This window comes from Triplophysa rosa, linkage group LG1 (assembly GCF_024868665.1).
Source record: "Triplophysa rosa linkage group LG1, Trosa_1v2, whole genome shotgun sequence".
In the NCBI taxonomy this organism is placed as follows: domain Eukaryota; kingdom Metazoa; phylum Chordata; class Actinopteri; order Cypriniformes; family Nemacheilidae; genus Triplophysa; species Triplophysa rosa.
This window is the reverse complement of record NC_079890.1, coordinates 15,722,387-15,749,479: the sequence shown is the minus strand read 5'-3', so window position 1 is coordinate 15,749,479 and position 27,093 is coordinate 15,722,387. Positions and strand designations below refer to the sequence as shown.

General features: G+C 40.2%; 1 protein-coding gene across 7 annotated transcripts in view; it reads right to left on the bottom strand.

The window, feature by feature from the left end:
- ccdc102a (coiled-coil domain containing 102A) overlaps positions 1-27,093 on the bottom strand; it is an 89,261-nt gene that overhangs the window by 30,702 nt on the left and 31,466 nt on the right. For 4 of the 7 annotated variants that reach the window (XM_057343831.1, XM_057343849.1, XM_057343866.1 and 1 more), the window contains 3 exons: positions 5,466-6,237; positions 4,055-4,272; positions 2,715-2,823 (listed from right to left, as the gene is read on the bottom strand). In XM_057343831.1, coding sequence (XP_057199814.1) covers positions 2,715-2,823; positions 4,055-4,272; positions 5,466-6,146 — 1,008 coding nt within the window. In that variant the 5' untranslated portion in view covers positions 6,147-6,237. Of the gene's footprint in view, positions 1-2,714; positions 2,824-4,054; positions 4,273-5,465; positions 6,238-9,412; positions 9,511-12,735; positions 12,760-23,710; positions 23,735-27,093 lie in introns of those variants that run through there. The other 3 variants (XM_057343840.1, XM_057343885.1, XM_057343876.1) reach the window with 3 other exon arrangements.

The window sequence follows — 27,093 nt, the reverse complement described above, 5'->3', positions numbered from 1 at the left end:
TTGTTCATTGTTGAGTTACTAACTTTCTTCAAAATATATTTTGTGTTATACAGAAAAAAAGTCATACAGGTTTGAAATGATAAGAGTAAACGATGACAGAATTTTTATTTTTGAACTATACCTTTAACAATTTTGACTGGTTGATTATATTGTCATTTAATATACTGTGTTTGTGTGTGTGTGTGTGTGTGTGTGTGTGTGTGTGTGTGGGTGTGTGCGTGTGTGTGCGCAGGTGTGTGTGCGTGTTCATGTTGGTATATCCCGGTGGGGACCTAAACCTGAATACACACCAACACATGGGGACTCGTGTCACCGTGGGGACCAAAATTAAGGTCCTCATGGGCAAAAAAGCTAATAAATTGTGCAGAACAATATTTTTTTTAAATCTAAAAATGCAAAAAGTGTTCTATGATCTTTAGGTTTAGGGATAGGGGATAGAATATACAGTTTGTACAGTATAAAAAACATTACGCCTATGGACTGTCCCCACGGAGATAGTAAACCAGACGTGTGTGTGTGTGTGTGCGTTCATGTTTTAAATATCCCGGTGGGGACCTAAACCTGAATGCACACCAACACATGGGGACTCGTGTCACCGTGGGGACCAAAATTGAGGTCCTCATGGGGCAAAAAAGCTAATAAATTGTACAGAACAATATTTTTTACAAATCTAAAAATGCAAAAAGTGTTCTATGATCTTTAGGTTTAGGGATAGGGGATAGAATATACAGTTTGTACAGTATAAAAACATTACGCCTATGGACTGTCCCCNCTTATCAGACATGTATGACGTCAGGAGTTGAAAGTGGAGGGATGAGTTTAGAACACTGAACCCAATGCATGCATTACCTCCTTCTGATTAGAGATCTGACTCTAAACTGGCCAGACAAAAGGCCACTGAATTCATGCTCTTTTACCATTCTGAAGATCAGCTCCTCGTGAGAACACCGAATTAGTGCGGTATTCTGTTTCTGGTTTAACAAATACAGCACTAGAGCCAGAACACTAATGTTCTCGATTAAAACTCTACAGTACGACTGTTGCCTTGATCAGACTTAGAGCTGAAAGAGCAGCAAAAATGAAGCAAATTGCTTAAAATAGCATCATTCAACAAATGAAGCCAGTGAGCTAAATGTTCCACAAATGCACATGTTAAAAAGCTAATCTAGTTAATCTAAGTGTTTGATTTGAATATATTACAAGTACTATTGTAGTGGTCATGATACAATATTAAAGGTCTCCTCAGACGAGCACTTTCAACAAGTTGGTATGATTTATTAGGGTCTTCATGAAATGTCTGGAACATATTTTGCTTAAAAACACTCAATGGCTGTGTAAACAAAACCCTTATTGCCTCGTCAAAAACAACTATGCTCACAGCAACCCGTTTTGGTGCATGTCTCTTTAAATGATAATGAGTTACAGTGCACCCCACCCCACCCCCCTTCCATTCGGAGTGTCAACACAACACAAGTGTAGTACTGCCATGGCAATGGTTTAGCTAAATGATATTTCCTGAACTCCTCTGCGGTTAGTTTCGTTTTAAACGTCTCAAATCATTCGTCCGGAGACTAAAAAATCCGTCACAGAAAACAGCGCTCAGTTGTGTGTGTATGCTTGCCTAAAATCCACGGAATACGTGGATTTTAGCGATTGTCGTTGACAAGTTATAACGTTACACACACAACTTGAGAGCATAACTAGTATGCTGTGACAGATTTTTCAGCCTAAGGACAAATGATTTGAGACGTTTAAAACGAAACTAACCGCAGTGTTAGCCCCTGTTCATTAGCAAAACAAACAGCTTGCCGCAGCTGAACATATTAACGCACATAATGTATTAACATAAATACAGCTAAACTCCAAGTGCCCATTTGCCAAATAACATAAACATATAGAGTAAGTTTAACACTGGCTTTGAATGTTCTATTTAGCCCGTGACTGACTTAGCTCCCTTCGCTATCATATGCTAACGTTATCCTCCTATATAAACGGTACATGTGCGTCAATTCAGACCGTTGATAAATATTACTTACATCGGCAGCTTTGTCTCGTTCAGTTGGTCTCGATCCCTCTTGAGGAACAACTTTAAAGCTAATCCTGCTTGTACTGTCCCAGGTTGAAAAAGCACTACGGCTTGAAGTGATTCGCGCAAACAAGCAGGTTAATTTATGGTTTCTGAGGGATTTCCACTGAAAATAAAATAAATCCACTCCTGTTTCTTCCGAGGTTAGGACTCTGTGCAGCGACTACATTGCATGTTGCATGTTGTCCACGAACTTTAGCCATGGCGTCAAGTACACCGCTGTCGCTTGTGAAAACAACAATGGCTGCAGTGCCATGGGTGGAATTGTGTAGATTAAGGGGCGGTAATATTATAATAAGATCCTGCTTTTACGTCACAACAGGAGCGAAATCTGAACGGCTCGATTTCTCACATGCTTGCAGGAAAAGGCTCATCAAAACAATTACTGGGATCTTGTTTTTCACGTTTTCTGGGTTGCTAGATGCACCGGAGACCCGAATATAGCACTTAAACACAGAAAAATTGGGATTTTCATCCGATGACTCCTTTAACCTGTTAAACTCTGCGGACCCGTCGGCGGGTTAGGTCTGCCAAGAAAATGTGCAAGGTGGGCAAGGAAACTTTCTTCATCTCAGTTACTGTATGTTTCAAAAACCTTTAATAGCTACAGATCAATGGGCTTCCTCACCTGTTTTAGAGCCTCTTGTTTGATCTTGTTCAGCTCCTCATATTTGAGTTTCCATTGACTCAGATCTGTCTCCAGCTTCTCAATGTTCTTAATGAGCGTGTGTTTATCCCTAAGAAAGAAACAAAACATGTTGACATGTAAAGCACAGATCCACTCATCATGGCTGTGCCTGAAAGATTATAGTGAGGGTAACTGTCACAAAATTATTGCGAAACCATCCTGAGATGCTTCAACGGGGATGTTTTTCCAGTCATACACCAGCTATCTACTTGAATGAGGAAACACTGAAAAACGGTAAACATTTAAATTAAAATCAGCAATTATATATTTTATCCTTAGAGTCTTCATATTAAGCAGTGTGATTTATTTTGAGAAGTCCATGCCATCATCTTATATTGTTTCTGATGCTATTTAAAAAAAGGTATCTGGCAGAATTTGCGTTTATAAAATGTCCATGTCTTCATTTTCATTCAAAATATGCTTCTATTTCAATAACTATAGTTAATAAATTTTATGGGCTGCACGATAATTTATCGCGATACCACTAAATCCTATTGAAATTAAGCTGGCTGCGATATGCAATGTGTCGATATTTTTTTTAATGCGTAGCTTGTCCGTGAAGCACGTCTCTGGGATCAGTAGGAAATGCTGCTAGATCTAAAAGCAGTGCGAGTTTGAGTCGCTTATAATGTGCATTTGAAAAAGCAACACCCGTCAAACATGATCATTATAAATATACTTTATTATCATAAAAATACCTGATGAGGCTAGAGTAACAGTGATAAAAAGATGTCCATAGGCATTTCCTAGATTCTAGAACGTGTTATTGTCTTCTTCTGCAGTGCGTATTTGGAGTTTCCGCACGAGAGCGCCCTCTGGCTTTCGGATGCAGCAGCATTTTCCCGTACTTCACTCAAAAGCTGTGCATAATTCACGTGATATTTATCGTCGGTTTATCGCGACAGCCCAAACAACGTTTTATTCTATTGTGAGATATATATGAAGAGTTTGGTTCCAAAATGAGATATCTCAAAAATTCAAAAATCGTGTTTTTTTGTGTGCATTCCAATTAATATCAATCAAACTGCAGTTGGTTTGTTTTGATGTAAGCCATAATAACTCAAAAAATACAGCTAACTAACACAATGAAAACATGATAACATAATAAAAAACATGTTTTTTTAATTTTTTGGAACCAAACTCTTCATATACTGTTCATTGTTTGCACCATGTCTTGTATTTAATAACACTAAATTTCTTAAGCTGCCTTATTTGTTATTTGTCGAGTTCACATCTGTTGTTATGCATGTATAGGTGCCACCTGCACTATGTTGCCTTACTCTCGTTCTTTCAGCAGGACTTTCTGGGACTCGTCCAGGCGGAGCTGGAGTGCATTGAGCTTGCTGGAGTCCTCCTCCAGGGCAGCCAGGTCCTCCCACAGCAGTCTGCTCCGGTCATGCCGACTCAGAACCGAGCGCAAGCTACTGACACTGCGCATGTCCCATGAGTCTGGAGCCTCTGACTTTGCCCTGAGAAGAGCATCCAATAACTCCAACTCCTGGGAGGGAGAAAGAAAGAAAGATTTTTTTTTTGCTTCTCTCTTTTATTAAACAAAACCACAGAAGAGGCATTTTCCATTCCATCCACAAAACAAATAACACATTACACCTTATTTCCTGTGTGCATGAATGAAATTCATAAGCATCTTGGCGGCGTAATAAAAAAACGGCTTTACAGTTCAGTGCCTCATCCATCCTCCTTCCTTCCTACACAGCAAGGATTTCGTATCAAAGACTCGGCCCCGGGAGACAGACATGAGACACCAATCATGTTGCCAACTTCCTACTATCCCAGCAAGGCATGCCACTACTGAGTAACTGAGGTGAGCATGCAATAGCAGTTTACTACCATCAGGGGGACCCAAAGGGGAACTTATTCAGTGGCTCAAGGTTCACATGTGGAAACACTCAGCCTGTGTGAATAAGAGCATCAGGAAATGGAAAAGTATCAAACAACCCAGTTAGACTCAGTCTACTCTAATAGTGTTTGCTTATTCAGCAAAGATTGAAAGTGACCTGTCTTTAAAAAAGTGTTTCTGTGCTGCCCAATAAATAATGCAAACCCGGTTTTGTTCCCAGCAGGTAGTCGGCACTGAATTCACAGGAGTTGGAGAGACTCTTTAGCTATCAAGGCCGACAGACACCCCCTGCTGATATCTGCAGAAATATACATTTATCATACTTAAGAACGAAGGTCAGGGCTGACACTGACATTCATTTTTATGTTTTTTGTTTTTTCTCTTTGCTGGTGTGTGTATGCAATATAAAAAGCTTTGTGCTGATGCACACATTAGACTAAACCATATGTGACAGGGGTAATTCTTCTAAAAACACATTAAAGAAAAAACAGACATGCTCTGTAAAGTCTGGAAATGAAACAGAGGAACGCTGGGTAGTGAGAACGGCTGCTGTACCCCTGGCTGTGGCCCCATGGGTGATGGGGGGAATGGGTTGGTTCTAATAATAGGACAAAAGAAATGAATCGAGCACACGAGCAAACACAGAAAGTAAGGTAAAAAGGCACATGAAAAGTGGGGCAAATCAGGTCTGTGGCTGACCTATTTAAAACTGTTTGCCTATGCAAATGTCTAGATGATCTGAAATTTTTACACCTCTTCCTAACTGGTTGCGTTTTGAGTATCAAACATCAAGTAATTTCCCAGCCTCCCCGAAAGCCAAACAAACCACTCACCCTCTGTCTGTCTGGTTTCTCTGTGCCAACATCTCTCACAGGTTCCTGCTCTGGAGAGCCTGGTCCATCTCTCACTCTCTCCTCATCCTGCTTCTGCTGCTTACCGTCTGGTTCCGTCAGCTGGCCGGAGTGGGCGGAGGGTGTCGAGGAGTCGGATACAGGTGTGGAGGAAGTATCAGCCGGGGAGCTCTGCTCAGCCTGGACCATTTGGGCCTCCAGTCGCAGCTGTTCGTTTTCCGCCGCCAGCTCTTGGCGTTCTCGTCTCACCCCTGTCAGCTCCTTGGTGAGGGCGTCCAAACGCTGCCTCAGCTGCCGGACCTCGTCCCGTGCCCTGTTGCGCTCGGCACGGACCTTACTCCATTTCTCCCTCCAGTTCGCTGTACAGTCTGACCACCAGCGCATGGTCTTCTCCATTTGAGCCGCACGCGCCCGTGCCTCCTCTAGCTCGCGCAGACGCAGCTCCTCGCGGCTCTCCCAGTCCCCGATGCCTCCGTCGCTGCCCAGGCCTGGAGAGAGCAGCAGGGGTGGGCTGGAGCTGGGCGTTCCTCCCGACGGGCTGGGCGTGTGGGTCAGGCTGTCAGGAGAACGCACCCGATCCGGGCCCAGGCCCAGGCCGCACAACAAGTCTGCCCCAGACTTGGCGGCCTCCGTCATGTGGCTGGGGCTGGGTGTGTGGTTCATCACTGAGCCAATGTTGGATCCAGGGAATGAGATGACAGGGGTCCAGAAGATCAAATCAGGAAGCCATGATCCACATCAAGATGATGGCTTTCTGCAAAGCAGAAAGGTTTAGACAGGGTGTTAATATGCCTGTTTTTGTACAGGGGCATTAGTGGCAGTGTGGGCTCACATGGTGAGGAAAAAAATGACAATGTTTAACTACATAATAGTTCTTTACAGAATTACTAGTTTTGTTTTCCATTTTGTCTTAGATTTTTTTTATAAATAAACTTATTTTTAGTTTTCACATTAATTATACTTTAATTTTTGGCAGATTTTGTGCATTTGTTTTTATTTATTTTTATTTTGGTTTTTTAGTTAATAATTTAGTACATCAACTTCAGCCAACACTTTGAATTTTCACCAAGTTTTTCAAATATTATGTACAGTATAGGCTGTTATTTTATTTGATTTCAATTAACAGAAATGTTTAAATAGTTTTAGTTTTGTTCAACTATAATAACCTTGGAATTTCCTTCTATACTGTAGATGTGACAGTCCAGTGGTACAGTGGTAGAACGGGTAGAAGTGGACCCATTTTCAAATATTTAATTTTTTGTAGCAAACCAGGCAACATTCCAATTGAACTGGACTGAGCTGGTGGTCTTCTTTCATTTTTATTGCCATATTCATATCTTAATATCTTCATAATTATAATAAATCCTGCATAACAAATAAGCAACATAAGTGTGAGTCGATGCTGACTGAATTTTCCTTCAACAATTATCAGGTCACAAATAATTTTATGGCAGTTGTATTTTGGCAAAATCCATTTGGCTCAACAGTCTTTTGAATTTGCATGAAGCGTCTGTGTTTTGGAAGAGATGAACAAAAGGGAAAGTTTGCCAGCACTGTAAAACCGCTAAATATTACAAAACAATATAAATCAATCAAAGATTGGCTCTGAGACTGAGCCCGCAGTGAAAGACATACAGCAGCTTTAGATTTCTGAGTAACTCAGGGAGTCACAGTGAGCTCAGGCAGAGCAGAACCAGAGAAAGACCCTCTCTGTCAACATGTCAATGCAATATGGCCAATAATATCTAAATTGTCTAACAATCCAAACCACACCATGACAACCCAGTGGGGCTCTGAATTCAAAGTACTCTCACTCTCTCCCACACGCAGGCTGTATTTCCTTAAAATCCAGAAAGCCGTTAGAGGGGCAGGAAGCGTGTAGAGAGACAGAGGAGGAGGTTTCAGGTCAAAAGTCTTCAGAGCAGCCAGCACCTCTGTGAGAAGAGTTACAGCCCTACAGCGTCGGGAGAAGGATCTTTTGTGAAGCGCTGGCTTTGGTGAACAAGGATGAGATTTATTATATTTTTAAAAACAGCCCTCTATCTGAACCGTAAGGCACTGAGCATAGGTGCATTTACACTGGGTTCTGATGCTGGAAATTTGCAGAAGGTTTTCGGTTTTCCAGAGTGGGAATGCCAGAATATGCGATTCTGGCCCCACAACTTTACCAGGAATGTGTGTAAGCAAAGCTGTGAAGAGTGTGTGTCATGATAACATTGATAACATCGTAAACAATGAGGTATTGACCAGATTGAAGGACTGAAACTGACCGTTTTAAAACATTAGTTAATGCATTAGCTAACATGAACTAACAATGAACAATATTTCTAAAGCATTTATTAATCTTGGTTCATGTTAATTTCAACATTTTATAATACATATTTTAAATCAAATGCTAAAACTGTTAACATTAGATATGCACAATTAACTAACATGATTAATTGTACTGACATTAACTAACAATAACAAACATTTAAAGGGGGGGTCTGATGGAATTTCACTTCTTTAAATTTAGTTAGTGAGTAGTATAGCTGTTTGAGCATAAACAACAGTCGCAACGCTGAAAGTTCACAGAAAAGGAAGATAATTTCTTTAACAGAACTCACTTCATAAAGACTACAATGAACGGCTCGTTGGGATTTCAACGAGTTACTTCCTACAGTAGTTACATCATGACGGCCAAATTTTATATAAACCCTGCCCCCTTGAACACGGATGTTGAAATATGTAATATATAAAGCATTTTTTGAAAATCAAGAAATAAACGACTACTGTTTAGCATATCAAAAACATAATAAAGAAGACTTAGGAAAAATAGGACCCCTTTAAAAAATGGTGAAAAACGAAATTGCTCATTGCTCGTTAATGTTAGTTTATGCAACTATGCAAAAAGGTCTAATCGCTGATTATGTCATTCAAAAGAATGTGCTATAAACATTCCAACTGTAGTTCACAAACCCTGGTTTTCGGTGCATACATTAGATGGCACATTGTGATGTCATTGTAGTCTTAATTGGATTGTCAGAGTATAAATACATAAATACAAGCACAGAACTGTCTAAATGTATACACATTTATTCTAATGTAATGAATATTAATGTACTAATGTATCTATTACTAATGTAATTTCTTTATAGACTCCTATAATGAGATGATGACTGTAAACTTGAGTTTGTAAAACGTATGTAAAATTTGTTTTCTGAATGTTTTGAAAACCATGGTAACTGACAGCATGTGGCAGATCCTTTCAATAGAGCTTAAGATGTATTGAGTTGTATTAAACTGAAACATATGATCTGTTCCTTTCATGTACAATTGTATATATTCCATTACAGTGGGGAAGCATTTTGGGTCCTTCAGTCCAAGTCTTGGCAAAAACTATGGCACTATACAAACACCCACGCTGCACAGAGGAGCTGTGGAAGTTTACGGGTGGAGCCTGTGGCTTTGGGAACACCAGGCCTGTGCATTAGTGAGGCAAGAAACAGAGGCATATAGTCTCCTCATAAAACACCACTCATACAAAAGCCCTTTTTATTGGCTCAGCTGAAAAAAAACAGGGCGAGACTCAGTGAGGTCAGTGGTGTTGATGGCGAAGAACAGCAAATGCTGCCACTGTGAGTCAATGGCACAATAAATCAGGATCAACATACCAGCACAGGATACAAGGTTTATCCTCTGCAAAGGATCTGGGTATCTCTTTTCTGAGGTACAGCTGTGGAAACTAAAAAGACATGCTGAAACAAAGCAGCTGACAGGCCAATGAGCTCCCGCGAACAGAATGTCAGACATGGTGTCAAAGCGCGACTGCTTCAACTCGCACACAAAAACACTCCTTAAGAATTGAGACGGAGCAAGTGAGAAAATAGGAGAAGCAGACAGAGACGGTTAAATAAGCTTCAGAGGTTTACATAGAAGATCCAGATTACCTGGGATGATGCAATGTGAGCAGCACCTCCCACAGAAAGATGAGCAGCACGAGGACACAAGCGGAGTGAAAAAGGTGAGGAGAGAGAGCGAGGGCAACCTGAACACAAAGGAAGATATTTGGAAGAATGTCAGTAACCAAACAGATCTCGATCCCCAATTTACTACCATAGTAGGGAAAATTAATTCTATGGGAGTCATTGGGGGATGAGATCTGTTTTCATTTTTGGGTGAACTATCCCTTTAAAAGGGAAGTTATTTTATCTTAGGGATGGGTCACAATGGTCAACTAGTTAACCATCAACTTTGTAGATTATTGAAGATGACTAGTACAGAAATGCTTCACAGAATTTGAACGGCATGTAGTGTAGCGGCCAACATCCAACACCTATGTGCTATAACCTGACCTCACGGAAGCTTACAGTACAGTGCATCCAGAAAGTATTCACAGCGCTTCACTTTTTCCACATTTTGTTATGTTACAGCCTTATTCCAAAATGGATTCAATTCATTATTTTCCTCAAAATTCTACAAACAATACCCCATAATGACAACGTGAAAGAAGTTTGTTTGAAATCTTTGCAAATTTATTAAAAATAAAAAAGCACATGTACATGAGCTTCATTTGGAGGAGTTAAGGTCTTTGCACATACAGTCCGAAATTTTCGTATGCGTTTTTTCGTATTTGCCTCTCGTTTGTACGGTGTCTCTGAATTGTTAAAAAAGGCCACTCAAAATGCTTGACGGATGCGAAAAACGCAGAAAATCGAACCCGGTCCGAATTTTTTTATGACGGACGAAAATATCGGAGGCAGTGTGTAAATGTGATTGACACAACGTGAGGTCGTATTTATTTTTTAACGTGCGGAAATTTCGGACGCAAATTTCGGAGTCAATGTGCAATGGGCTTAACTGTTAAAGCCCTGACAAATGTGGCCTCAACAAACAGATGATGTACACTTGTCCAGTTTCGTCAAGTGGTTTGTGTGTTGCGTGAGGGCATTAACACCTGGTCGCACGCGTTTGCATGCTTCGCGAGTTAACACATGTACAGCATATTTTTCTTTCACCATACAGAAAACTAAAAAATATGTATGATTTAATAGTTATTTTAAAACGTTATTAAATAAACATACCTTTTAAATCGTTTAACTGATAGTATTAATCGGTTAAACGGTCAATATGAAGATCCCTAGTCTGAATCCAGAATGAACTATTGCATCAAAGGTCCAGCTCTCTATTAATAGCTATGCTTTTAAAATGAAGCCTAAATGTTCAACAGTCACATAATATTTGTTCTTTGGGTATCCCCTTACTTTTGGCCACAAAGTAGCCTATGAGCTGGTGAGCTTTAAGCTGAAAGTGAAGCTCATTCTGCTTGTAGTATTCTACTATACAGAATTAATTAAGGAACACTTATTTACTTAAGAAACGTATGAACTTCGTGTAGATCATATTTCATGCCAAACTAAAACCGGAGGTTAGTTAGTGTCAAGGACTGAATGGTTTTCCTTCCTTCCTTGAATTTGTTTTGCCCCAACACTGCTCCTATAGTGTAAACCCTACCCTCTCTACAAGAAATTATGAGCCACAAATTTACTGCCATAAGTTTGATTCACCATTAAACCGAGCTGACTCACCCATTTCAGGTCATATTTCACTGCCAAGCAAACATCTGGAAGCTCACAGTACCCCACACCAAAACAGAATGAGGCTGACAGGCATAATGGAGTGTACACAAAGACTAGCTCAGCTTAGCCATAAAGAGTTTGTTCAAAACCTTTGGCCACTCAGATAAAAATGATTATGGAGAGAAGAGCAAACACTACCTGAGAACACAAAAAGAAGCCAAACGATTTGTCATTATTATTCTTGGCATTTCCAAGCAAATCTTTATAACAACGTGCGGCTGTGCTTTGAAAAACACATAAGAACATTTATGCATGAAATCAGCAAGAGCAGAACACTCATCGTTATTACATCACGGTTTTAAAAGACAAGAACACCGGAGACCACACACACAGCAAAGAGCCACATCTCATCTCTCAACAACCAATGATTTACAAATCTCAAAGCCCACCATAGTAGAGTTCTTCAATACACAGATGTAAATAAAACCACACTATCCATTTGTATATCCATTTTCCCCAGTGGTTCTCCAGGAGCTTGGCGGAGCTCAGAGGCAAACAGAGGATCAGTGTCACTGCTGGCCAGTGACAGTTAAAGCTGTTCTGATGGCTTTGGCCTGTATTACTTCAGGGGCCCTATTGTCACCTCTTGACATAAAGCCAGAAGCAGAAATCTGTTGTTCTTCAGTTCTTTAGTCATGCCTGTCAAAGTACAGCTGCAGGAAAAGTCTTCCATCAAGACACCGAAAGCCAAGTGTTTTGTTCCTAAAAGACAATTTGACTACAGACAGACTCCACCATCTGAAAAGAGCAACCTGAACCCACAATTATGTATTATTGGGAACATCAAGTTTTGATTTCACATTGTTATGGAAAAATGCCGGCAGGACACACCACGTTAAGCTTTAATTTAATTTTTCTTTCCCTTACTATCCTACGGTCTATTTTTTGCTACTAACATGTGTTTCCAGTACATTCAGACTGTCCACCGTAGACGCACTTACAAACTAGTGTTGTCATGATACCAAACTTCGGTACCAGTCGGTACTAAATGTTACGATACTAGCATTTCCCGCTATCATTTTGAGCGCTGTTGAACAGACTATGAAAGACCTCTGATTGGCCATTGTGTTTCCAAGCTCAACGGATATGTCTTTGAATGGCTCCTTACCGAGCGCTTGCACAACCAAACCCGGAAGCACGTGAAATGATCATTGCATCGCACTCTCTACCGAGCGCTTAGATACACGTGGAAGCATTTGAAAGTCTATCAAAGTTAAAATCAAACACTTCCGTGTGTATCTGTGTAAGCGCTCATTGTTCCACGACCAGCTGAAATTCACCTCTCACATCGCAGCAACCACTCGAACTTACAGGTATGTGCTCTACAACATCAGGAAAATTAGAGCCGTTCCTATCGGAGCATGCCTCTCAGCTGCTAGTCCAAGCTCTGGTCATATCAAGACTGGACTACTGCAATTCTCTACTGGCCGGCCTTCCAACCAATGCAGTCAAGCCCTTTCAAATGATCCAGAATGTAGCTGCACGTCTAGTTTTCAATCAGCCTAAAAGAACCCATGTAACATCCCTCCTGATTTCACTTCACTGGCTGCCAGTTTCAGCCCACATCAAGTTAAAATCGCCGGCACTGGCCTTCAGAGCGATAACAGCAAATTCACCCCTTTAGCTTAACTCACTGCTCCAGGTCTGCATCCCCTCCCGCCATCTTCGGTCTGAAAATGAGCGACGGCTGGTTGTTCCATCACACCAAATCACTTGAAAAAACCTTTACTCATTCGGTTGCCCTGTGGTGGAATGAACTGCCAGCCTCCACCCGAACTTTCAAAAAACAACTCAAAACATACCTGTTCCGCATTTATTTGACTAACCAATAACTGTCTATGTCTTGTGTCTAAATATATATCTAAATATATATATATATATATATCTTGGGGTTCATTCGCTCCCTTGTTTAAATCGTAGGCGTAAATGATGACCGATTTTTCATTTTTGGGTGAAATATCCCTTTAACTAACGGTACGGTTTAGAGTGTTGACAAAATGATTATATGCTCTCCTACTTGTACGTCGCTTTGGATAAAGCGTCTGCCAAATGAATAAATGTAAATGTTATGGGAAAAGTCTGTCAAAAGAAATGCTCTGAAATATTCATGAGAAGATAGAAATCTATTTTGCGTGCAAGGGTTCCTTCAGTTAAATAAGAAATGGCTGCATTTAGTGGAGTATTTACAGTTAATTGAGAGTGAAAGTACACCTTGGCTGCAACATTTCAAACGAATTTGCACAAAAGGGGAAGAGGAAGTTTGTCTGCACATAGTGCCTGCGGTCTCCAACCGCAGACTAAAGGTGACAACAAATTCTCGTTCCACAATCTTGATAAAAGAAAGCGGTTTTGCCAAGTGTAAACAAGTGTTAACTCTACAGCTGAGTACACTTGCAAAGAGTTATTGTAAATAGGTGTTAAAGTGTTAGTTCACCCAAAAATGAAAACTGTGTCATTCTTACCCACGTGATGCTAGGCACGCCACGTTAGACGCACCATTCAAGACCTCCCAGTGTTTTCGGAACACAAATTAAGATACTTTTCATAACATTCGAGAGCTTCCAGGCCTCCTTATAGAGTATAGACATCACCGTGCATCAGAGACTGACAGGGAAGAGAAGATTATGTTGATTAAAGTTGTTATTTTGGTTTCTTTTGCGCACATAAAGTACTCTCGTTGCTTCATAAAAATTAGATTGAACCACTATGATCGCATGGACCATTTTAATGACGTCTTTACTACTTTTCTAGACACTGACAGTGAAAATTACCATAAAACGCCATGAGGGTTATCAAAAAATAAAAATATTTTTTGGCCGAACTAACCCTTTAAGCGGCATACAGTATGGGATACTATTTAAGGGCAATTTATGGTTGTGATACACGATCACAGGATTGACCTTGAACTCATAAGCCACTCACGCAACAACTTAGCTGTTTATTGTTGTTGTTTCACGCCTTGTTGAATGAGGTGATAAAAAGATAAACGATTTAAAACGTGATACGCTCAAATGGCCACTTTCCTTAGATATCACTACCTCTCTCCCTCTCTCTGGCTGCTTTAACATCATTATTCCCCCCTATTATGTGCTTCTCTATATGTAAGGCCTTCTAAATCCCTGATCCATTAAAATCCTCTTGGGATGCTGGCTTTGATCAAGTTACTAGTAGTTATTTTCACAAGAGCCTTAAAGAGTGAGATCAGGTTGGCTGACCCCTAAATGACTCCCTTCCCGATGTCTAATTCACTAAACTGACATCTGTCTCTCTGTGTAGTGTTTAATCTGAATCTGATTGGCTGAGGAAATCATCTCATATTACTGAAGTTTGTCACCTATTTTCTTCATATAGCTAGTCAGTGTGGGTGATTGTCGAGGTGATATGGCAGATTATGTCACCGTATAAATACTCATAATAAATGATATTGTTGCTACAAAACGTGTTCAGAAAAAAGTAAGATTGCTCTTGTTTTTAGTGAAGACGGAGAAACCTTTATCCTGACCAGTCACACTGTGAGCATTCGGCTGTCAGTCCAAGTTTTTGGGTAGAAATGATTAAGCGCTGATTGGAATCTAAGTAAACTTCACTAATGCATGTTTTTATCCAAAGTATAAGCACATTTTACTGATGTGTATCAAGGTGACATCTGCCCTGTCAGTCACCTATGTCTTACTGGTGTTTCTGTGCAGACTGTAGGTTAAGTAGACTGAAATCTTTCAGTCTTGCAGGAAATGTGCTTATAGGAGCTCTACTTGTCATTTTTAGATCGTCTACAACTCTGAACGTTTCTGGTTTGTGAATTGGTAGAATTTAATCACCCATGTCACAGTTTGTGAGGTAATGACAGGCCTGACAAAGAAAAGCCGGACCTGTTTACACTTTCTCTCATTTCTCTATAATCCCCAGTGGAGAGAAAATAATGGTTTTCTTGATGAATTTACAGGACATTTATTGTGCTGTCTAGCTGAATAGCAACTGTCAAAGTCAAACTAAAGCAAAACAGTGAATATGATGTTGCAGTAAGACCACAGTTTTCTTGCCAGAATTGTGAGTATTTTTGTTTGTGGTATTGACCAATTCCAGTGGTGAATGATTTAAGTAAAATGCAGGGCTTAAAGTTTTCCGGCACCGTGCTGGATCTCCGGCTTGCGGCATAACTCACATGATTCCCAGATTATTAATATCATTTATAACAATGGTGTTCCATTTATTTATTTACTATTAAATAGGACTAATGTAAGATTATGCCAAGCTATATAATATGGTGTTTTATTGAGAATTTCACCTTTTTTAAACAAGATAATTTTTTTACGGTACAACACATAGACATTTCTGCAATCATTCCCCAATTACTCTCTAAAACCAGAATTTCAGTCTCTCAGAAAAGAGAATGTATGCAAGTAATTTGTAAATTTAAAATTTTAACCCTTTTAAGTAAGGAATAATTGACAACGGGCCGTTCAATTATCGAAAGTTAATGCACACCACGAGGTGGTAATGCGGCCACGACGCGAAACTTTAAAGGCTTGAGAGAGAGAGCGCATGCACATATACATGCACATTATATTGCAGTAATTACAAAACCCTGTGAACAAGTAGGCTTGTCAAAATTTATAAATTACTTTGTTGGTATTTTATAGTTATAAGCATGATGTAAAAAAAACAGAACAAGTATTCAATCAATCTTTATTTATTCATTTAGTATTTATTCTTTGCATGAGGTGAAAAAAACATAACATGTATAGGCAATCAATGTTTAGTTAGGCTACTAATAAATTTGTGTGGTATTTAATTATTCTGTTAATTCTGTTTTCTATTCCTATTGTTTCTTTATTCTTTTCAGTTTGTTTAATTATTTCTGTTTCATTTGTTAAGGTTAAACTGCACGTTTCCATTAATTGTGAAGTTGGACATAGAAAACGGCAGATCAAACGCAGGGTGCTGATCAGTGAAGTTTGTTGCTTCTGATCTGTGATCTGTGGCTTTGTTTTTGGTATCATCTGAAATGTTATCCGACAGGATCAAGCTCCATTTCTTTCGTTCCTTTGCCGAAGGTGCCCAGTAGCTTCTTAGGCTTGTTTCGCACTTGTGTCCTGTGACAGACATGATCTGCCTGCTCTCCAGCCCTGCCTCTGACAGCACTTGAACTGCGGTGCTTCTTAGGGAATGGTTGGTGTACCTTTTGGGTAAGCCGACTAACTCGCTAATGCGCGGCAGCATGTTCCCGAGATAGTTCACACCCATAGGTTCATACCAGCACTCTCTTCCGTCAAGCTTTTCCTGTGGGACCCTCAGTGGGTGAAGGTAGAAGGACGTAGCGTCAGGTGGGCACTTTGTGATGTACTTTTTAAAACTTTTAACGGGGCAAAGTGGATTTCTGGAAGTGGAAAACATGAATCCTCTGAAGCAGTACTTGTTAGGATCAGTGGGATTTTTGTGTTTTTCTGTTTCTGCGTTATGAGACAAGCAAACGTATTCAACGTCATCTTCATCTTTTTTTATGACGAATGAATGCCTTGTTAAGTCTCGATTTCCTTCGCGCCCTCTCCTTGTCAGGTTCAGTTATATGTCGAACCAGACTTTTCGGACTAGCCCGGCTGCTGTGTCTGGTGACAGATGCGGAGAACAAATGAGCTCTATTTCGGCAGTTCAAATGGGAGGATGATGAGAGCTTGAGTCTTTCCCAGCCTTGAGAAACTTTTAGAGGATGGCCTAACGTTGGATGATTTGAATTCTGGGTGTCCAATGATGTTGTATGTGGATATATAACAGTTCAGACCAGCTCTTAAAGCAAGAAAACTTGATACAGAGTACTCCGCACCAGCCGCAGTTCTCACATTTGCATAGAAAGCTCGCAGGTGGTTGTTTAAAGCATTTGCCCCCTCTCTTTCTACCTCTTCAGCAGATATATTTTTTGTTTTAAGCCAATCGTTGAACACATTTACTGCACAAGCTGTTGTCTTTTTGGTGTTTTCTTCGTGTTTTTCACCTTCATTCTTGTCTAGTTGTTCTTCAGTGACCGTTTTATGACGTTTGCTAATGCTGGCTGCCTTTGATATTCGCTTTCTTTTTTTCATCTGGACTGTCAAGTACAGCTTTCGCCCAATTGTCGAAATGTTCGTACTTTCTATAAATATTAAAAGTTATTTCTGGAAAATTTAAATCGTCTTCCATGTTGTTTGTGGTGGACTGTAGCTACAGTATAAATCCGTTATAATGGTAAAACTTGGCGGAGTGATACGGAACTGTAATTCGGTCAACAGATCTGGAACTACTTCATAGGTGTGCGTTTAACCGAAAGTTAATGCACACCCGTAAAACGTTCGTCAGCCAATCAGATTGAAGCATTCAACAGCCCCGTGGTATAAATGTAATTAAATCACAGGGACACAAAAAAATTAGTGTCACGTCATTGACCCTTATACGTGGTTGTCCGTGTCTACCACTAGTCATCAGTGTCCACGGGCATGTTGCTTGTGTAACCAAGACAAGAGCAGAAGAAGAAGCAGCTTGTTCTGTACGCTGTCGGAGAAGCTTTAAGCAGTGATAACGGCAAGTAAACAGTCACTTTTGTTGCTGCTTTAGTTGTTAAATATAGAACAAATAATTTACTTAGATAATTCATTTGGAAATGCGTTTGAGTAAACGTGACATTATCACAGAGTTTGACCTGAGGGAGGGGTTCAAACAGACCAATCACAGCACTTACTGTCCGCGTTGAGTTGACACATTATTACATTTTTGGAGAGGTGCACGTCAGGCTACGCAGAGCTACGCACAGGCTACATAGTAGGTCCTATACACAAGCAGAGCTGAAGTTTAGACATCAGGGCTCTAGACTGCGACTAAATGGTCGAATTTTGCGACTATTTTTCCTGCCAGTGCGAGGAATACGTTTTTCTTAATGGTCGCACCGGTGAGACTGCCCAACTGATCAATATATAATTTTTGCGTATTATAAATTTAATGCGCAGAAATGTTATATTGCGCAAGCGGCGCATTCAGTCACTCATTTTCGTCTCCCCTCCTTCAACCATTCACTTATCTATCAGTGCCCCGCCCCCAAAGACGTAATTCGCGGGTAAGAGGCGAAGGACCGAAAGAGCAGACGAGTGAAGCGCTCAATCTTGCAACTGAAATAAATATGCAGAATACAAGAATTTCCCCGGCTAAGGTACAAAACAGCAAAGATAACGAAATGTGTTGTAAGTATTGTATGCATGTGAAGCTAATGCAGGAAACATGTGTTTAAACTTTAAGCACTAAACTATTGTATAAAGATCTCTAACAATACTGCAAAGCATACAAAATATTATACATCACGCTAAATACTATTTATTTGTAAGTAGCTATTGATAGAAGCCAAACGTGTATCAATGCAGCTTTCATGAAGAATAATCACTAAAAGCCTTCAGGTCTCGCGGGTTGAGATACAGTATGTAAAAAGTAGGCCTACTTAGAAAAAAATACAGATACTCAAAAAGTGTACGTAAGTACAGTACAAATAAATGTACTTTGTTACTTCCCACCTCTGAACCAAATAAACCCCCAAATCAGAGTATTTAGCCACAAATTGGGTTTTACTAATAGGCCTATAATCTTTAATTTTGTCATTAAAAAGACCTCTCCCCTTTAAACTTTAAAACTGCGCAGCTTGAAGAGCTGCATGCAAAACACGTCTGACTTACAAACTGCGCAACTTGTACCGCACGGAGAGACAAGTTCGACTTTAAAACTGCGCACCTTGCGCTGCACGGAGAGAAACGTTTGACTTTAAAACTGCGCAACTTGTGCTGCACGGAGACACATCTGATTTAAAAACAGCGCAGCTCGGGCTGCACGGAGAGACACGTCTGACTTTAAAACTGCGCAGCTCATGCTGCATGGAAGACACGTCTAAGATTGACATTTTAAAAGGGAAGAAGACGCGCTTGATTTATAACTGCGCAGCTCGCAAGTGACATCACAGACCAACTAATCGATAATGAAATTCGTTGACGACTATTTTCATTATCGATTATATCGACTAGTTGTTGCAGCCCTAATAAAGATCTCTGTTTATAATGTTCATCAAACAACAACGGACAGGCCCAAAAACACTCACTGATATTAAAGGAATTGTGTTCTCTTATATGAGTTGTTCACAACAAATAAAGGAAGAAAGTAGCTTTAAGAAAGATGTGCTTTAAATATGGTAAAGTGTTGAAAGAGAGTTTACATATACAACATAAAATCATAAACAATGATTTGTATTAATTTATAATTGATTTATTAATGTATTAAATAAATTTTAATAAAGTTTTAGTGATTCTTTTTTCTTATCTCACCCCACGACTCTGGTGCTATCAAATTAAGGGCTGGTGCCACCAACTGAATAACTTGGTAGCACCAGTGCCACCTCTCTCAAGTGTTAGTCTAGAGCCCTGGACATGCAAAACAATAACCAAGTAGGATGCAGAACAAAACTTCGGAAGAGCCGCCACCCCACCAGTACAGAGGGTAAAACAAAAATGGCTTAAAGAAGGCTTGATAAGGGGGATAAAATAAGACATTTGCGGAAAATTACCCAAGGTGACAAGATGCCATGAAAACAGAAGTGACGGACACATGCAGAATAGGACGTAACACACACAAGACTAGACAAGATTATGCCTAAAATAGAGATATGACAGGAAATCCTCGCAGGGCATGGGGTGTACAGAGCACAGACAGTCAACCACAGCACAACAATTAATAGAAAGCAAACAAGATCTCTTTCATGTGTAAAGTAGTTGCTCATTTTATCATTATTCAGACCCTCATTTAATAGCACAAGAAAACACACAAAGTTACCCTAGAGCCATCCAGAAGCACGGACACAATGTATGACAACCAATTACGCTCTAGAGCTCAAGTTAATGAAGAGAAGCAGAATCTGCCAACACAACACCAACATGCCTGAAAGCTTTCATTAAAGATGCTATATATTTAGAATACCCTACATAAAATTCTTACCACATGACAGACACTGAAATGGGTATCCTGAGAAAACACACCTGTCTGTGCAAAACCCCCAGGTTCTGTTGGAGCTGGAGAGTTTGCAGTTTTAAGCCAATCATAAACACGCTCTCTGCTTTTTACAAATTGGGGATGGGGGTCAGGGTTATGGTAGGAGGGTGTGTTGTTGAAGGCAAGGGGTATTCTAATTCAGTGACAAAGTCTAATGGAAGGTAGCAAAAGGACTGAAACAGTGTTGTACAGTGGCTTGGCAGCTGTTCCTCACCCTAACAGCAGGAGGGAACATGATCAAACTGCACAGTAACGTACGATATTAAAGATAATACAACAGTGCTTTCTTGTTTTCAAGTCTTTTATTCTCTTTTATCTTATGCCACTTATGCAGCCTAAGGGGGCATTAGCCATGAGGGAAATTCCTGTCTGAAATAAGGCAGTTAGTGAGTTAATGCTGATGGAGGGATTCAATGCACAACACGCCTCAGATAGCGCACAATTACCCCTGATATTGTGATCACAATGTTTTTGATTTTTAATAGTTTAAAAATGAATCTAAGCCATATATGTGTTGACTACTCAACACAACCACAACAGCTGGAAATGTGTTCCGTCCATGCTGTTTCACACATTATGAAGATAACTTCACTGACCCTCTTAACAACATAACAAACATTATTTAGTTCTTTTATAAATTATACACAGCAGAAACAGAATTAATTCATTTATTTATTAGATTTACTGTGCAGCCCTACAATACACTATGAGACAAGCATGTGTACTATAAAATCATTTTGTCCTTCTTAAACCACACATAGTGTGGCTTGTCCTCCAAATGCAGCGCCCATCTTTATACCCAATCCATCTCTGTCATTAAACAGGGCATAGTCCACCAACACACTGTAGCGGTTTTAGCTGCATGTTAAAATAATGATGAGCTAAGCTCACCAAATATGGTTCTCCACCAGATCTATCAAGATCACATCCATGAAACGAGTTATTTAAAACATCAATTTCAGTCAAGGAATTAGTTTAGCTCAAAGGAAAATATGTATAATAATCGTTATTAAATATACATATTTTACAGTCTCTGATGAGTAATATAAAGTATAACAATATTTGTAGGTATTCATCCAGCGAATGCATCAATGATATTATACATTTTACGTTATCTCACGGCCATAAGTAACGTGACTTTACCAAACAGGATTTAGAGCAAAGGTAGCGTAGATCAAACACAGTTAAAGGGACCAAGTATGTGAGCGTGAGCACAGAAAACCCATCACAGATGAATATATAGGGTTGTTTATTAAACTCTACTCTACATGGTAAAGATAATGACGATCGCAGAAACACAAACAAAACAATGAAACATGAAACACAAACACGCTAGAGAGCGCGGAGAGAGAAAGAGTGAGAAGAGAGAGAGAGAGAGAGAGAGAGAGAGAGAGAGAGAGAGAGAGAGAGAGAGAGCATGGCAGCGATTTCTGAACACCAATGAAAATCATCTTTAACAAAGAGGTACAAACTTAACGCAGCTATTCTATGTATAGAATTGGATACTTGCGAGCTCTGTGCTGGGCCAATATCCATATGCGCGTGTAGAGATGGCAATGTTCAAAAGGTTTCAGAATGCAGTCCAGCTGGAAAGTTCCGGGCCTTGTGACCAGCTGCGTGGCTCATCAAGGTGTGCGAGGCAGCAGAAGTCCATTGTTCCTTCTTCCACCCCAGTGGGGAGAAAAGGGCAGTCTCCAAAGAGACGCCACGAACCAGTTTCTGATGAGGGCAGGTATAGAGCAAAAAGGCCAAGCTTGCGTTTTCAGAGCAGGCTCGATATTTAACTTCATGAGAGGGCATGCCCACCTGAGTTTGAATCGACCAATCAGAGTTGAGCAGGGAAGAGGTAATTTGGGAAGAGGCACTCAACAGCTAATTTGCATCTTTATGACCTCCTAGCAACTTTACAAAATACCAGTCCAAATTATAACATAATGAATGAAAGTGTTCTATGGTCACATAATATATATAAACAAGGAGGAATTGTAAAGACAAACATTTAGATATCAAATATGCTAAGGTTGGAATTGCATCAAGTCATGATTCATTCGGATGTACGAATACAAACAACGCCTGAATTAAAATTGCCTATTTAACAATTACAGATTAATTAAAATGGCAAGAGCGACAACATATAACCTAGATATTTAGATATATTTTTAGAAAAGGACAGTTTAATCACAAAAGTTCCTATTTGTCAGAGACGTTTGTCAGAGAGTGGAGGGGGTTTATGGCTCTTCTTTTAATGATTCCGACCATTTGGCCTATGCCAAGTCTCTACAACACCTGGAAAACTAAATGCAGCTCTTCCTGCATCTCCCCAGGCGACATATGGTAGCATTTAAAAAAACAGATTACTACACAGCATAAATGAATGTGCTTGTGTGTGTAATGTGGCTTATATCCTTCAACCCAGGGGTTCCCAAACTTTTCAGCCCGCGACCCCCAAAATAACACTGCCAGTGACTCGAGACCCCCACTATCCTCGGAGGTGGTTAAAGTATACAAACGTTGCACGCAAATGTGCACATGCACTTATTCCACCCAAACGCATAATGACAACACAAAAGAGCACAGTCTAACATAATATTATTTTATAGTTATTTACTCATTACTTTACTTGTTGTTATATATAAATTATGAACTATTACTACAGATGGTCGAATTTCATCAGACTGATTCGAGTGCTGTTGGATGCGCCTGAGGACAATGGCCCCTCTGACTGCGCCGCTTCTCCGCCCTCCTCCGCTGGCCTCCTCGCGTTGTCTATGGTCAATATTAATCAACGTTTCATTTCGACAAATAAGAATATCCTAAACTTAAAGCCTTAAAAAATAATCTGCGTGCGCACGGGACTGTTTAACGTGGTGCTGTAAAAGGACTTGCTGCACCTAACCTAATGCGCTTGCTAATGTCGTTAATGTGACGAAATCACCTCAGGGGTCATGCTCGAGGGGGAGGAAATTCCTAAAGCTGATGGCTTTTTATTTGCCTTAACTTGACTAATATTTTTATATTTTGTTACACTTATTGATTACATACGCTATTTCTAATATACTGTATATTAGAAACTATATATATATTTCTGGAAATCATCTTGCGACCCCCCACTTTGGGAAACCCCTGCTTTAACCAACTAATTTCTATGATCTTTCACAGTCCATACACATGTTCGGGTGGTTTAAGATGGTAACAGGGTGTATGGCTCAAGAACAATGCATTCCTCCGCCCAGACTAATGGTGCTCAATCTTAAAGTGCTGTTATATGGATGTGTACGTTGATGTGGTTTAATAAGGATCAGATGTTAAATCTTGACTGATGCATGTGCGATAAGAATCCTGGAAAATGTAATATGCAATCCAAGCCAGACTGAATAATGTAGACCGTTGAAGGAGGAAGCAAATTGCTCAGACAAAGAAAACGGAAAAGTCACTGAAGCAGCTACGATATAAACCGAAGAACTGGAGGAGGGCAAAGAGAAAGTCTTTGTGAAAGGGGCAGAGGACATTTTTTCTACTCAGTGGGGTCTGCCACAAATGATATATGCAACACTTACTTACAGCTGAGAGGGTTGTCCTGTATCCATTCTCTAAGTCTCTTTATGTCTTTGTTTAGCTCTCGCTCTCTTCTACACCACAGGTTTTGAAAGACAGGATGCTTGATTTACAAACATCCTGTGAAAGCAAGAATAAAGGTCAAAAACTGTGCGACCGAGTCAGACTTGCTGGGGAAAGTTAGTCGCATGCAAAAGCAGTTCAGCGTGGAATAAAACAATCATTTGCCAAAAAAATGCACATTGAATTCATCTGTAACACATAAGATGGTGCGTTACAAATAAAACCTATTTGATCGGTTGTCTCTCTAGGGGAGAAAACAGATCAAATGGAAATTTCTGTGCTGATTAGATCCAGTGTGTTGAAATAATGAAAATGAATGACCGTAGCAGTCCGATGCCTGTGGGTGTGCAAGTGTAAGCAGAGATGAGGCTAAGGAAAGACCTTTGAGTCTCGCTGTTGCAATTTCAGAGTAAACCCGTGACGAAACACTTCCTTCCAGCTTGACCATGTGACCTCTTTGTCCTCTCTGCTCTGCGCCGGGGCAGTTTTCCATTAACATGGGCAGCGGATCAGTCAGACGAGGAAGACATTGCTACATTTCTGCAGTCATACGATCCATGAAATAGCCACAGACTAAACTGTAGAGCAAGAGAGCGGTCTGAAATAATCAAAGCCAAAACCCCCAAAAAACAAAGACTTCAATAAAGGACACACACGCTGCCATCCAGGAATATTTTTAAGAGATCCTGGCAGCCACTAAATACTACAATTAGAATAGAAATTACATGATAACCATTCAAATATAACAACAGTTCACTAACGTGCTTTTTTAACTATTGATTACTGTTTATTTACAATCTGCTGATCTCTGGCAGCAAGTACAGACATGTAAGGACATACCGTTTAGTTTGTATACTGTATATACTGTATATTTCACATACTACATTATGCAGGCAAATAAATAAAACGTCTAAGCTCTTGTTTGTCACGTTTTAGACTGTGCATGGGAACTCATTTAGCAGGAGCATCTGTAACCTTAACAGCGCTACTGTTTGGTGTTTAGAGAGCAACAGTTTCCACAACTACGAGAAGAGTAAAAAGCAGGTTCACTGGTCCAACCTCTCTGAAGCATTGAAGACAAACAACAACAATCCACTGGAGACTGTGTAAATTAGGGATGTGCATGAATGTTCGAATCAGCAATAATTATTCGAAAATTAAAAATGCTATTCGAATATTTGTATTTTTCATGAGAATAAAAAACTGCGTCACCACACCCTGATAGCACACATACATCTGGCTTACGTCTATTTGACATCTGCATTTACATCTGAAAGACATCTACAATACATTGTTTGCTCATCTGCAATACGTCTCGGAGATGTCTGCTGTCAGACATCATATAGACATCTAGAAGATGTCTGTAAGATGTTTATGATTTAGAATGGATGTAAAGCAGCTCTTTCTAAGATGTTTAGCAGATGTTTTTACGCAGCAGATCTCCAGATCTTTAGCAGATGTATTACAGACGTTCAGACGTCTCCGATACGTATTGCAGATGAGCAAACTACGTATTGCAGATGTCTTGCAGATGTAAATGCAGACGTCAAATAGACGTAAGCCAGATGGATTGTGCTATCTGGGACAGTGTTAAGTTACCGCTACAGAAGACCTATTAGAGTTGTATCGTCTTATTTAACGCTTCTTCACTTCATCTGTAATGACTTTATAATATATAGAAAGTATAAAAAATCATTTGTATGTGTTCCTAAATCTTTGTTCACTCAGATGGCAAGCTTAAATTTTTTAAGTTTACACACTGGATGCCCGGATCGCGTGTTATGCTTGGCTCACATCACCATATTAAAATGTTTTAAAAAACTGGTGAGCCCCTGTCATGGCTCTGCTTCCTTAGTCATGTTTTTCTTGGTCCTGTAGCAGAGCCATGACAAAGTCTTTGGTTATGTGTGGAGAGAAACATATTATTGTCTTTTTGACAATAATATACATTCTCTCCAGTGTCTCGTCTCTGTTCCCCTCCTCTCGTTTCCTTGTTATCCTTCCCTGAGTGTTTGATTAACCACACCTGCCCCATGTCGTTCAAAAATATCGTTGCTCTTTAAGTATCTACACTCACCTAAAGGATTATTAGGAACACCATACTAATACGGTGTTTGACCCCCTTTCGCCTTCAGAACTGCCTTAATTCTACGTGGCATTGATTCAACAAGGTGCTGAAAGCATTCTTTAGAAATGTTGGCCCATATTGATAGGATAGCATCTTGCAGTTGATGGAGATTTGTGGGATGCACATCCAGGGCACGAAGCTCCCGTTCCACCACATCCCAAAGATGTTCTATCGGGTTGAGATCTGGTGACTGTGGGGGCCATTCTAGTACAGTGAACTCATTGTCATGTTCAAGAAACCAATTTGAAATGATTCGAGCTTCTGGTGACATGGCCTTCATTATTGCTAATAAGCCATTAGAGGATTACCAGGTGATCATGTGGAAAGGGATCAAGGCCATGAGCAGTATACATTCACTCCCCACGTGTCACTTTAGATACGGGAATACAATGTGCTTTCAACGGAATCCAGGCGCAATATTGGGATTGAAATACGCTGCAAGGCGTGCTTAAACGCCCAACTGACCATTGGCTACATAGGGCCTCAACTGTCCGCCAAAGGAGCTGACACACTCTCCCGACAGCATCCTATCTACGACCACCACCACCAGCCTGCACAGTGGTAACAAGGCATGATGGATCCATGTTCTCATTCTGTTTACGCCAAATTCTGACTCTACCATTTGAATGTCTCAACAGAAATCGAGACTCATCAGACCAGGCAACATTTTTCCAGTCTTCAACTGTCCAATTTTGGTGAGCTCGTGCAAATTGTAGCCTCTTTTTCCTATTTGTAGTGGAAGATGAGTGGTACCCGGTGGGGTCTTCTGCTGTTGTAGCCCATCTGCCTCAAGGTTGTGCGTGTTGTGGCTTCACAAATGCTTTGCTGCATACCTCGGTTGTAACGAGTGGTTATTTCAGTCAAAGTTGCTCTTCTATCAGCTTGAATCAGTCGGCCCATTCTCCTCTGACCTCTAGCATCAACAAGGCATTTTCGCCCACAGGACTGCCGCATACTGGATGTTTTTCCCTTTTCACACCATTCTTTGTAAACCCTAGAAATGGTTGTGCGNACCTGCCCCATGTCGTTATCCCTCGTTTGTCTTACCTATATATACCCTCTTGTTTCTTTGTCCTGTGCTCGTGTATTGTACTATGTTTGTAGTGCGTGTACTTCGTTCCTTGTGTGCCTTGTTCGTTCTGTTCCTGCTCCCCGTCAAGTTTTGGTAATTGTTTATATTATTCTTGTAATTTTGACC